The sequence below is a fragment of the Delphinapterus leucas genome, chromosome 19, assembly GCF_059928025.1.
Source record: "Delphinapterus leucas isolate spDelLeu-1000000601 "Yukka" chromosome 19, BTC_Dleu_Yukka2, whole genome shotgun sequence".
NCBI classification, from domain to species: domain Eukaryota; kingdom Metazoa; phylum Chordata; class Mammalia; order Artiodactyla; family Monodontidae; genus Delphinapterus; species Delphinapterus leucas.
The window spans coordinates 18,445,169-18,457,897 of record NC_143147.1 but is presented as its reverse complement, the minus strand read 5'-3'; the positions used below and the strand labels follow the sequence as shown (position 1 = coordinate 18,457,897).

The 12,729-nt window shown below is 42.3% G+C and overlaps 2 protein-coding genes across 9 annotated transcripts in view; both read right to left on the bottom strand.

The window, feature by feature from the left end:
• Positions 1 to 1,391, bottom strand: part of ANKFY1 (ankyrin repeat and FYVE domain containing 1) — a 79,069-nt gene extending 77,678 nt beyond the window's left edge. For 2 of the 3 annotated variants that reach the window (XM_089900573.1, XM_022595396.3), the window contains exon 1: positions 1,298 to 1,391. In XM_089900573.1, coding sequence (XP_089756699.1) covers positions 1,298 to 1,307 — 10 coding nt within the window. In that variant the 5' untranslated portion in view covers positions 1,308 to 1,391. The remainder of the gene's footprint in view (positions 1 to 1,297) is intronic. The other variant, XM_089900575.1, reaches the window with a different exon arrangement.
• A 4,679-nt stretch (positions 1,392 to 6,070) lies between these two features.
• The window catches only part of UBE2G1 (ubiquitin conjugating enzyme E2 G1), a 132,007-nt gene continuing 125,348 nt past the window's right edge, over positions 6,071 to 12,729 (bottom strand). For all 6 annotated transcript variants that reach the window (XM_089900589.1, XM_089900591.1, XM_089900590.1 and 3 more), the window contains one exon: positions 6,071 to 9,125. The gene's annotated coding sequence lies outside the window, so the exon portion shown is untranslated. The remainder of the gene's footprint in view (positions 9,126 to 12,729) is intronic.

The window sequence follows — 12,729 nt, the reverse complement described above, 5'->3', positions numbered from 1 at the left end:
TCCAAAAACTAGCTTCAGGGGATACCTCAGCTTTCTTCGGTTCCTTTTAATCCTCCTCTGCTTTCATACAATATTTATCTGATGTTTCCCCCTCAGGGGGTCTAACATGGTAGAAAGAGCAGACAAAAAGTGGGTGCCTGCCCCGGATATCTCTAGAACTCGGCCTCAATTCCTTTATCTATAAAGTGCAAGTAACACCCATGCCGACCTCCTTCAAGGTTGTTGCCAAGTCTAATCCAAATAAGAAAAGTCTGCAAACTGTCAGGTGCTGCCCAAAAGTAAGATCCAAGTAAAGATAGGTTCAGACAAAGCTTAGCTCAAAACCAATCGGACAGGTGGAGGACCAGCACGGTGCAGTCACTCAATAAACATTAAGTCAAATAAGGAGTATTTTCCTCCGGTAATGGGGTGAACAGGAGAAGCACACTAGTCAGCTCCGACAGCTTCACTCTAGGGTCCCTGGCAGGTAACTCCCATCTCTGAGTCTCCTTTCCCGCCACCTGTACAACAAGGCTTTGACAATGAAGACTTCTAATATTGCTACGTTAAGGGCGGCTCAATCCGAGAGGCCAAATTGCCTTCACCTGCAGGGGCACAAAGAAAGCGCCAGAAAAGCGGGTAAAGACAGGACTGAGAGGCAAAGGAGTCGAGGTCTGGTTTAGCACATCTCTTAGGAGCAGCGTGACCTTGGCCAACCCCCCTACCAAGCAAACCCCCTCCTCCCGTCCACATCTCTCAATCTGGGGAAAGAATCCCAGCCGCTCCGAATCCCGAGGCTGCTGGGGAGCCCAGAGCCTATAGCCCCCTCCTGTTTGGCTCGTTGGCCCGTGACAGCCCTGGCTCACCCCCACCCCTCACCCTGGGAAGAGTCCTAAGCTCTTTCGCAGGGGAGGGATGTACCCCTTCCGGATGCGGGACCTGCCAGGACAGCAGTTTCGATTTCCTAAGGAGAAGGGTTACGTCCCCCGCCGTCCCAGCACCGCCGGTAATCAAAGGAGCCTCCCCGGCGGCCCTCGGGATCCCCGAGGCTGCACTCAGTGCTGGTACGGGACCTCACGACCGGCCCGGCACCCTGCCAAGGTCCCGCGGGGTCGGGGACGCCGGGAGGGGCGTTGCCATAGGAATAGCGCTCAGTACCCCGGCCCGAGGCGCGCGGCAGAGGCGAGAGAGGAAGGCTCGCGAGACCCGCTGTGCCCCAAGCGAACACACCCGGCCGTTCCCTCACAGAGCGGCTTCCCCCAGCCAGCAGCACCCCCACAGCTCCGTGCCTTCCCGCGCTGCTCCACAGAACCCTTACCTTCCGCCATGTCGGGCCCAGCCCTGCTTCAGCCTCGCGAGAAGTGCGCCGCTCAACTTGGGCGGTGCGTAACGAAGGTGCCCAAGTCTCGCGAGAGTCATGGGGGCCAGGGAGAGGGAGGGATCGAGACTAGGTAAGAGCAGTGAATGAAAGTGGAGGTAGCTGGACGCGGGAGGAACCGAGAGCCTAGCTCTCTTCACCTATACTTTCGAGGCTCTGGACTTATCAAGCACTGACTGGGCTCTATCATATTACACGCCCTAGGCAGGGGACTGAAAAGGATGGACGCAGCGAGCATTGACTACTCTTTGGGAAAATGTGGCCACGAGAGGGTCGAGAAAGGGGTTTTCGTGGTTTCTAGGTTTGTTTGTAAAGATGTGAGAGGCTGAGAGAAAAGAGCCAAAGGAGAGAGAAAGGCTAATGAAGGTTCACTAGCCTGGGGAGGCGGGATGCCCTGCAGGCGAATGCAGAAGGAAATTTAGGGGAAGGGATTAACTGTAGACTACAGGCAAGTCATTTGTTTTCTACTAAAACATTAGGAAACAAGAACGTGCATGCAGATGGATGTGGAGGTAAGAGATATCAGAGAGATTGCTTGGTGACATCATTTTTATGGTTGAAGTTCATAGGCAAGGGGACCAAAAGAGTAAAGAAAATTTGGGAGAGGAATCTGAATTTGGAAGGCCTGGTTGCACGTGTCTTCTGAGTGTGTGGATGGGTCACTTTTTTCTAGCAGAACTCAGCTACCTGGCTGCAGAAGCAGAGAATATGGATTGTAGCATTTGCGCACGGCTTGGGATTCATTGTCAAAAAGAAATTGAGAGTGCTGTGAGAATATAACTCTGGTGCAGACTGGGTAGAGGCTGATGTACGAGTCATAAAACTGCAGGTCTCTATAATATTGAAGACCAATGCAGTGTGAACAATGTTGTGAGAGCCCTGTGTTAGGGTGGCAAACTGAAGTTCATAAGTTAAACAGTACTAGGAGACAATAAACTCCAGGACAGAGTCATGGAATATGGTAGCTGAAGTGGAGGTGAGAAGCTAGAAAAATCAGATATTGGAATTCAGAGGTAGAGAAGGTAGGAGACCATAAACCAGGTGCTAAAATCTTTAGTCAATGTGGGGATGACTAATAGCAAAAAGGAAGGCTAACGAGTAATATAACCGAATAGTGTGAAACCTGTCAAAACAGATTTTTACTCAAAGGACAATCAAAAGAATGTGGATTGCACCCATTCCTAGAAGCATCCACAGTTAAGGACTGAGGGGGAAGTGGTGGCCCTGGAGAAGAGCCAAGAATAAGAGATGACAGGTTGAAGGAAGGATCTGAGAACAGGATGAGGGTGTCAGAACAGAAAAGGGGGAGGATTTGAAAGTGGAGAAATTTTAGGTGCTGCCAAGGTTAACCATTTAGTGGGTAGTGAGGTGGAGTGGAGAAGGAATTTGGAGTTTAGGTCATGGTAAACATAATCATGGGGTTAAAATGTTGAGGAAGGAGGAGGAATTCTGAGGGAGGGACACCTGGGAGATGAAAGGGGAGAGGGTATTGAAATGTTTATGAACGGTGGTGTGCTCAGGGAAATAGCGTTCCAGTTGTGGCAAGAGACTAAAGATGTGGAAGAGGTGTGGGCAGGGAGGTGATTACAGCAGCTGCATCGAGCAAGCAGAGCTTAGTGGGCAGGAGAGCATTTGCCAGGCTCAATGGAGGTGTCATGGCTCAAAGCTTCCCTGTCAAGAATGGTTTATAGGTGTGCTAAATGGTGAGCCCTTGGGGCCACTTGGGTAGCCAGGCAAGACAGTCTCCTCTGGCCACAGGCAGCCTCATCTGTTTTATCTCAGAGTGCCCTACAAGTATTTCCTGGGTCATAACATAAATGTGATCAAGAAGTCCTGTCATAGCTGATGTCTGGTTTTGCATCATATGACTTATCTTTGCCTCTTCACCAGCACCAGCCTAGTGTCTGGCATACAGCAGGTGCTCAAAATGTTTTTCTTTTTAATACATTCTTTTTAAATTAATTATTATTCATTTTTAGTTGCATTGGGTCTATTGGGTCTTCGTTGCTGTGCGCGCGCTTTCTCAGTTGCGGTGAGCAGGCGCTACTCTTCGTTGTGGTGCACGGGCTTCTCACTGTGGTGACTTTTCTTATTGCGGAGCACGGGCTCTAGGCGCGCGGGCTTCAGTAGTTGTGGCACGCGGGCTCGATAGTTGTGGCTCGCAGGCTCCAGAGCACAGGCTCAGTAGTTGTGGTGCACAGACTTAGTTGCTCCATGACATGTGGGATCTTCCCAGACCAGGGCTCGAATCCGTGGCCCCTGCATTGGCAGGCGGGTTCTTAACCTCTGCGGCACCAGGTAAGCCCTCAAAATGTCTGATGAGCTGTTGCTGTGTGCTATACCGGGAGTCAGGGGAACTGGGTTCAGATTTGCCTCTGCAACTGATTTGTTGTGTCGATCATGGTCAAGTCCCTGCACGATCTATGCTACCATCTCAGAGTCTCCATCAGTTTCAAGAGGGAGTTGGACTAGAATCCATGGTTCTTAATAACTTGGGGGATCATGACCTTGGAGAATCTGATGAAAACCAAGGACCCTCTCCCTTAGAGCAGCACACATGTAGCAGTAAACAAATGTGCCCTTTCAGTTTGCTTGGCCTAGATGCCCACAGCCCACAGTCAAACAAGAACTCATCTTAAGGGATTTAATCAACTCAAGAGCTTCACTACCTCCTCATCACAAGAAGCCCTGTAGCAGAGGTGAAAGCACTCTTGTTAGCGCTGTCTGTAATATAACCCTATCTCTGGGCCCTTGTCTTCTGAGTAGACTCTTACTGGCTTGAAATCCCTGAGCTATAGGACTACTTAATACACCCTGTAAAATAAAGCATCTACAGTACTCAGTGAATTACAATACCCAACAGGGTTGGACGGAGCTACAATATTAGATATGACCTGAGAAATCTGAGCACTGAAACATGATTCATTTTAGACCTAATTCATGTTTTGTTGTCTGATTTAGAGGAACTTTGTATGAAGTTGTCCCGGACATGGAACATGAAGTACAGGAAGGGAAAAATGCTGCCTGCCTTAAGAGCATAGGGGAACAGACTCTTTCTGGGGAGGTAGTGTCATATCATGATGGAAGGGGATAGGGAGGGAATCACTAGACTGGTAGTCCAATGAATTGGGTTCAAGTACAAGCCTCAACACACCTCAGTCTCTACGTGACCTGGGAAAAAATATCCCGGAGGTAAGAAATAATGGCACACGGTATGTAAGGGAAGTCATGAAACTGAATCCCAGCCATGAAACCTACTTGCTGTACAGTCTTGAGAAATTAATCTGAACCTGATTCTGCATGAGGATCCTTGTAATAATTTGACTAGATCCTTTACGAAACACATCTAGCACAAGCCTGCCACAAAGTGGAGGCTCAATAAATAGGAACTTGATTACTGGTGCTCGTGAGGGTTAAAGGAGAGGTCACAGTGCTAACACACACAGTACTATTATACTGCACTTGTTCTTAATGGAGACTGCTGGCAAGGGAAAACCAAGTACCTTATCTATGACCTTCTGTGCAGCTATGTCTAAGATGTGTCTGGCTGCCTTTTTTGAAAGCCTTTCCCTTCTCCTTCACTGCAGCCCAGTGGGGTGTGCAGACTCCAAGAGACAAAGAAGACTAGTCCTACCGAGACAGCCAGGTTACACCATCTGAAACTGAGCAATCAAAAATACCTGAATCCCACTGGGGTTTGCAGTCCTCCAGAAAATGAACAATTTTAATTTGGTGGTGTTACCAACTCTTACAAGAAGGAGGGAGAAAACCAACTGATCCTTCCTCAAAGCCTACGGCCTTGCACACAGTAGACAAAGTCAAAAGCTGTTCATTTGCATTGGACAGCATGGGAATAAAACTTCTTTGCTATATATTTAAAGTTTAGGGACATCATCTAGACCTTTCTATAATAGTTTTATTTCAAATATATTTTTCAGAAAAATTAAACCCTGAAAAATGAGCCCCCATTTTCCCCAAACTGCTCTCAAGGAGGATTTTCTTCTTGTGATTAAGAAATCAGGCTCCATGTTCTTTTCTCAGAGCTTGTAAGGAAGAGGCCTTAAAACCACTGGCAACTTCTATCAAGAAAGACAAGCTTTCAACACCTAACACTGTAAATCCATATAAACTATATATAAAGATGCAGGGTGAAAAGCTGAATATTCACATCCTGAATCCTGTTGTGGTTTGCAGTCCTCCAGAAAAAGGAAAAAAATGGTTAAGGGGGAAAAAGGTACTCAGTTCCTGCTGCATTTGCCACTAACTTACTGAGTGGTACTGGGCAGGTATTGGGGCCAAGTTTGCCCATCTGTTTAGAGGAGGGAAGGTGGGGATTGAGATGGTGCCTGTGTTCTCTTCCAGTTGACGTTTGAGACTGGGTTCTTCACCTGGCAGAACCAGTCTAGGCCAAAGACAAAATCCCAAATAATGCTCTAACACGTGCTCATTTTATTTTATATAACGTTCTAAATCAGCATGCACGAAATTCTGATTAAGAATGGTGGTTGGCCGCGTACTGGAAATTTTAAGACCATTATATCAGGTTGGAAGTAAAGTGAACTTCCTACCCTCTGGTTCCTTCTTTAAATAAGGTTTTAAAATTTTTTTATCTAGATTCCCCTGTGGACCCTTTGCTATCATGTGCTGTTTATATAGAAAGAATCCCATAACTTGCTTTGGAGACCTGCATCCTGAAACCAAAATAGCTCATGATACAGCCTCTAAGTCATCATTTATTGATTTATAGAGCACCCATCACATGATCGAGGTGCTTTACAATACAGTAAACATCACAACAGAACTCACATAGTTAAATACAATCAACAAATTACAGAACTAAAAACAAACAAACAAACAAAAAACTGGAATGAAGCAACATTATGTCAAATTTCAAAGATGCTGAGAAGTGGCAGTACACAAAAGGTAATTCCACCAACTGGGGACCAGACAGGCAAAGATACACAGGCACCACAACCCCAAACGGGGAGATTTGTAGAGGGTGAATGAGCATATAAAATAAAATTTCACAACCAAGAATGAAGGCCATTAAAGACACTATGACACCCAAATAATCACAGAACTAGTGGAATAACCTCACAAAAATATTACCTTGTAATGACAAGAAAACCAACCTCATTTGGATTTTAAACTCACAAGAGGCCAGAAAGCCACTGAGATCATCCATCCTATTATGAGCACAGACTGAAATCGATAAGCCTTTACAAGAACTTGGAATAAATTTAGGGAACAGGCAACAGTTCTACAATCCATAAGACTATGCAGGTGTTGCTGATGGTTGGCACGAGGTCAGGGAGAAAAATCCTTTTCCTAAAGCAGACAAGACTCACACTAATGATGAGGCACTGCTGGGACAAAAGCCACCTGGATCAGTGTCACCTGAGTGTGGTTTAACATCAAATGTAGAGGCATTTAGATTCACAGTCAGATGAACACTGGGAAAGGCACAGATGACACCTCTGACAGAGGAAAAGAAGCCAAAACATCTCTCGAGGCCTGTGTTTCCATATGTAGCACACTCAGGGCACCAGATGGAAAGGGGTGTCATGAGACGTGCACTCATTCCTGGCTCTCCTTCTACCCCCCAAGATCTAGCCCTAAAGAACACATGGTTACACCAAAGTAACTGCATTAATGTGGCACTTAAAGTTCAAGAATAGTTGTCCCTGAGTTACTAGGTCATTTGCTCCTCTCTGAAGAGTCAAATCTCAGGTCTTAACTCAAGAGATTGCTAGCAGAATTACAGCAATAGGAGAACAAAATTCAGACTCCATCTTGCCACAAGCAAGCACCATGTGAACAATTTCTGATTAAGAATAAAAAGGGATTGCATTCAAAGTCCCAGGTAGGCATGCAGTACTGGCACTTTGGGGCAACAGTGTTTACAGAGTCTTTGAAAAAGTAAAGTCACACGCCAAGTTCTTGAAGAAAATTGGGCTGCAATGAAATCAAACAATTTCACATTCGGCCATTACACATTTATGGGCTTTTTTAATGCTTCAGAGTGAAGAAGAGACTGAAATTTAGAAAAATCACTCTCTACTGTGACTACATCCTCAATTATTTTACTTCTGCTTTAAAAAAGACATGCAAGTTCATAAAGGACTGGCTCCTTGCAGGAATCCTTTCATTCTTCTGCCCAAGCATTTCTCCAAACCCCCCAGAGCAGAGATGCACCAATTCTCACTGATTCTCACAATTAATCACCATGTCCCATCAGGTACTGTCTCAAGTTCTATCCCTTATATGCCAAAGACTACCTCCAAGTCCCAGCCTCACACCAAACACAGAGGAACCTGGGCACACCTTTAACACTGCACATGCTCATTTTACATTTCCTGAAATTATTTTTGAAAACTTATGATATGAAATATACTTATGCTCAAACAGTAATAAAAATCCAAGTGCAGTATGTCAGTGGCAAAATCTGTATATGTCAAATAACAAAGCCTTTACATCCCTGTAATGCTTTGCGATTCACATAAGAATCTATACAGAACCCAATACATATACTGCCATGGCCATGTGATTTTCAAGTATTAAATTTGTTTGCATAAGGAAACAACCTGAGATTTTTCTAAACTGCACTTCTCTGGCACTCAGTATTATAACCTTCATTCAATACAATAAAAGCCAACAACTTGACAATTATTGGAAAAAAATTATATTTTGGAAGAACTCACTACATAAGGTGACAGAATTCCAAAATCAAATTACATGAAAATATACATCGCAATTTCTTTGTACAATAGGTGAGAAAAATCTGCAGTATAGAGAATAGAGGCAAAGAAATATGAAGAGCTAAGGAGAAGGGTGTGTGGGTAAACAGCATTTTTAATAGCAAACCCAGAAGTTAGGTAGAAAGCCTGCAGCTGTGCATGCTTTATTCATCCAGCCTTCACATTAGGTAACTGAGGGCAAAAATAAAACCAAATCAGAATTTTGTATTGTTTGGGGTAAATTTCAATAATTTTAAATCTGAATTGAATTCAGAGCCAACTCTTTTTAGTTCTTGGGGATAATGACTGAATTCAAGAGCTCTCAACAATGAAAAAAATGTTATTGCTACATCCAATCCAAGAGATGGGTGCAAGTATAATACAAAAGGTATGAAGCACCTAGTGATGACCATTCCTCTGAAGTCATCATTAAAAATCAAGTAGTTGCTTATTGAGTGTTTCAGTATTTGAACTAAATGATCCTGGCAGACAGAAGAGGTAAAAGCAAAGGGGAGTGTGTCAAAACAAAGAAGATACCAAGTTTAGTAAGTGAAAAGAGTTTAATGAAGCCTCAATGGTTTAAAGGAAATTAAATGGAAACTTTTAATCCTAATTGCTTTTTATCTGACATGCTTTAAGGAGTCTTTTAAAACTGATAAGAAACAATGAATAGGGAAAGAAAACCTGCTAAAATCTTTTAGAATTTACACGATTCTTATTCTACTACAAGAAAGCATTATTTGGTACAAGGTGTGTTTGTGGATGGACATGAACAGTATATATATTATCCGGATCATGTTGTGCTATGTACAGGTCTTTACAATTCTTCCTGAAGGTTAAAACAGTTCATTAGAATTCAAAATGCGTAATCATCTGTAAGTTGGCACTTGTTAGGCTCCTGTCAGCATTGATACTGGCATGTTTTATTGCAGCCCAGTTCCAGCCAGTGTTTGCCAACTTGTTACAACAGAAGTCCAGCAATAGGTGGGTAGAGTGCAGGAAAAACAGTGCCATGTTTCTCAATTGGAGACCTACAAGAAAGCAAACAGCATTATATAATGATTTTATAAATTACAAAAGAATTAATTGATTAGAAATTTTTATTTGTATTCCATTTCTTGGGAAACAAATTTTTCATTTCACTTTAAGCTCACCTTCGTGCTTTTCCAATATGATAGCCACATACAACCATTTCATTTTAAATTCAAATAATTGTTAATAAAATTTTAAATTTAGTTCCTCAGTCACACTACCCACATATCGAGTGCTCAGTATGTCTACTGACTACCACGTTGGACACTGCAAATATAGATTATTTCCATCAGTGAAGAAAGTTCTATTACTAAGCTTTAACTTAGATTTCTCTAGGTTCAGTCCAAACCTATATTATCCGTGAAGCCTCTGACAACTGACCTTCTCTCCCAATTAGAGTTCCCTATTGTTTTGTATCTGCTAATCTCATGTGTTCAATTAGACTAGAAGAACCACAGCTAAATAAAAACTACCACCTTATCGAGTGCTTATTATGTGCCAAGCAGTATACAAAGTGCTATACAAACTTATCTCATGTAATGCTCATAATCACCATATGAAGGGTTTTCCCCCATTTTACAGAGAAAAGAGAGACAAGGTCACAGAGCTAATTAATAAGTGGCAGAGCCTCCTGTTCAAAAGGTTAGAAAAAAACACTAGTTTCAATTAAACAAAAAAAGTCTAATTAAATGATTGGACTTTTCAGAGCTTTTATTATATGAATGTGTCCTTTGAGTATGTAGCGGGAGCAGGAGAAGGGGGCAGGGGAGGAGAATACCTATTACTATTACATCGGATCAAGTACTCCAGAAACACAGAAGTCTGTATCACCTGCCAAGCCAATGCTGGTCACAAAGAAGTCTAATAGAAGATGACTGGGAATCCAAGAGATATAATTTTAAACTCCTAACAATGAAGCCAAATGTACTTAGAGCCATGGCAAATATTTAACTCACACCAGACGTGTGAAAAGTTCAGTGTGTCTTCTAAATCCCCGAATGAATTTATCAATATTACAATCACCCGAATTCAACCATACCAGAGGTCTCGTGTGGGCAAGAAGAAAGCTGTGGGCTTATCTATGGCCGAACATGTGCCTATTTCCTGAATTTAGACTACCTCCCTAAGACAGCTCCTGAGAAGTAGAATGACTGCTAAATTTCTCTCCAAAGGGCTCATACCAATCAATGTAAATGGTCCCCAGCAAAGCACTGAATCCACCAAATATTAATATACCACCTTCACCAGCAATCAGGTTCTATTGTTTGCACACAGATACACATATGTGCACACGTTTTATTAGAAAATCTAAAGACATAGACTGATACTCAAGAGAAATCATTATGAATAGGACTGTAACTTTTAGGTTATGTTACTTAAGTGTTTTTCCAAAGACTACGTATCACACCCAAATTTACCCCTGCCCAGTTAACCTCTCAGGGCTGAAAAAGAACTGGGTATAGAGCTCGGGCATTCAGTAATCATTCCCTTATGATATGAACAAGAAATTTCAGGGCCACAAAAGAACCATTTAAAACCTGTTTCCATGTGAGGTTTTAAAGAAAAATACTCCAGAGAGGACTGACTATAGAAAGTCATTAACTACCTAAAATCAGGTATTTGAGCCTTTTAGTAGTTAGGACCCAGCTTTAAATAGCTTTAGCTTCTTCTTCAGCAGGAAAAGAAAAATCTATTCCCCCCGCCCCGCCTTTAAATATATTCTAAACAGAAAAAAGGCCTTGGTACAGAAAAATCAAGTTTGTTGTTCTTTTCTCTAGAAAGAGAAATGTGAAACTGAATTACCTGCATAACACTCAAATAAACGGTGCTGACCTAAAACAGTCATTTACAATTTGTAAGCATATCCCATTTCTGGTTTAAAATAAATCTTCTGTTGTGTGACTTTGTTAAAAAATCACAACATTTTTATATTAATGGAAATTATATCAACTGTATGTCTTTACAAAATAACTTAAGTATCTATTTTTTGCCTCAAACTTACACTTCATTATTCTTGATTTCTAACCTACAAATCCGGAGATGGTTTAGTTGGAAAGTGTCTTGTTCCATTTATTTCTAAAACTAGAATCAAATCATTAGTTTTGCATGTGGCTACACAATTTAATCTTTCTAAAAGGCCTAAAAAAATAAAAAGCAGACAAGCGTGATTTCCAAAAAAAAAAAAACCACTTTTTTTTTAACACTTTTTGATGTTAAAGACAATATTGAAAGTAATTCGTCATTCAAGGGTAAGTGTCCCAATAAGCTCAACCATTCTTAAGTGAAAGCAGTCCATGAGTTAAATAGCTTAGTATCGAGGAAGTTTTCCCCATTATCTTTCACACAGATGATTCCAAAAGTTCCAATTCATTCTACACTGCCACCAAATATACTACTTATTAAACAACAACTCTCCCCCTATCACCAATCCATCCGTTTTTCCCCCAAACTGAACTATTCTTTTTCTTTTCCTTATATCATGCACTGGTGACCATCCACACACTTCCTTTCTGAGGTCGGTAATACCTCACTCTCCTAGCTCTCCTCCTTGTGACCAGGCAGCCCACATGTTTCTGTCCCCTAAATGTGGAAATTGTGCAAGATGCTGTCTTTGGCCCTAGCATGTACTGCTCTCTATACCAAATGAATGGTCATCTCTACTCTAGAGACTTCTAATCTCACCCGCAGCCCTACGTCTAACCTCTGTCCTAACCATTCAGTATCAGTCATACTTTCTCAAAGCCGCACCGTGTTTCTACTCCCACTAGAGCTCTGCGAGTGGTCTAACCTTTTTTATGCCTGGTCTAACTGGCTAGGTGAACAGCTCTCTAATGGCCTGGATAATGTCTATGGTACTCCTACAGAGCCCCTTCTTTCCCAAGAAAACAGTGCCTTTGTAAATATTCATTAACAAGAAATGAAATGAGCTCAGGATCAGCTGTTCTTGGTGTTACCTCTCATTTCAAGATATAAATCTTAATCCTTAATAACATGCAACTGTTAAAAGGGAAGCAGATATACATTATTGAGCTAGTAAAATATCAAGACAATGTTAAATGGAAAGTACAGAGTGTATGCTATGTATACATTTATGTTATAAACACAGACACAAAATCACACTTGTGTGTACATGTGTGTTAGGGCGAGAGTAAGATTTCTGAAAGATTAAACAGTGTTTACTTCTGATAGCAGAACTGGGGAGCTGAGATGGAAAAGAGATTTACTTTCCCTTATATATAGCTGCAACTATAAAGGTAGCAGTCAGATTCAGAAGGAACCAAAATAGAGCCATGATATTTATGGGTTAGAGAAGATGTTTCTAGAAGGGAGATCAATAGTCAATTCAATTCAATTGCTACAGAGATTAAAAATCAAAACTAAGGGACTTCCCTGGCGGTCCAGTGGTTAACACTCCCCACTTCCACTGCAGGGGGCACAGGTTCGATCCCTGGTCGGGCGAACTAAGATCACACACGCCTCATGGTGCAGCCAAAAAAACCCACTAAACTAAAATTAAGCCTTTGGATGTGGCAAACAGGCAGCCCCTGGTTTCCTTATTACTTTAGTTTTCTGTGGAGAGGGAAGAAGGTGAGGCAAATGTCC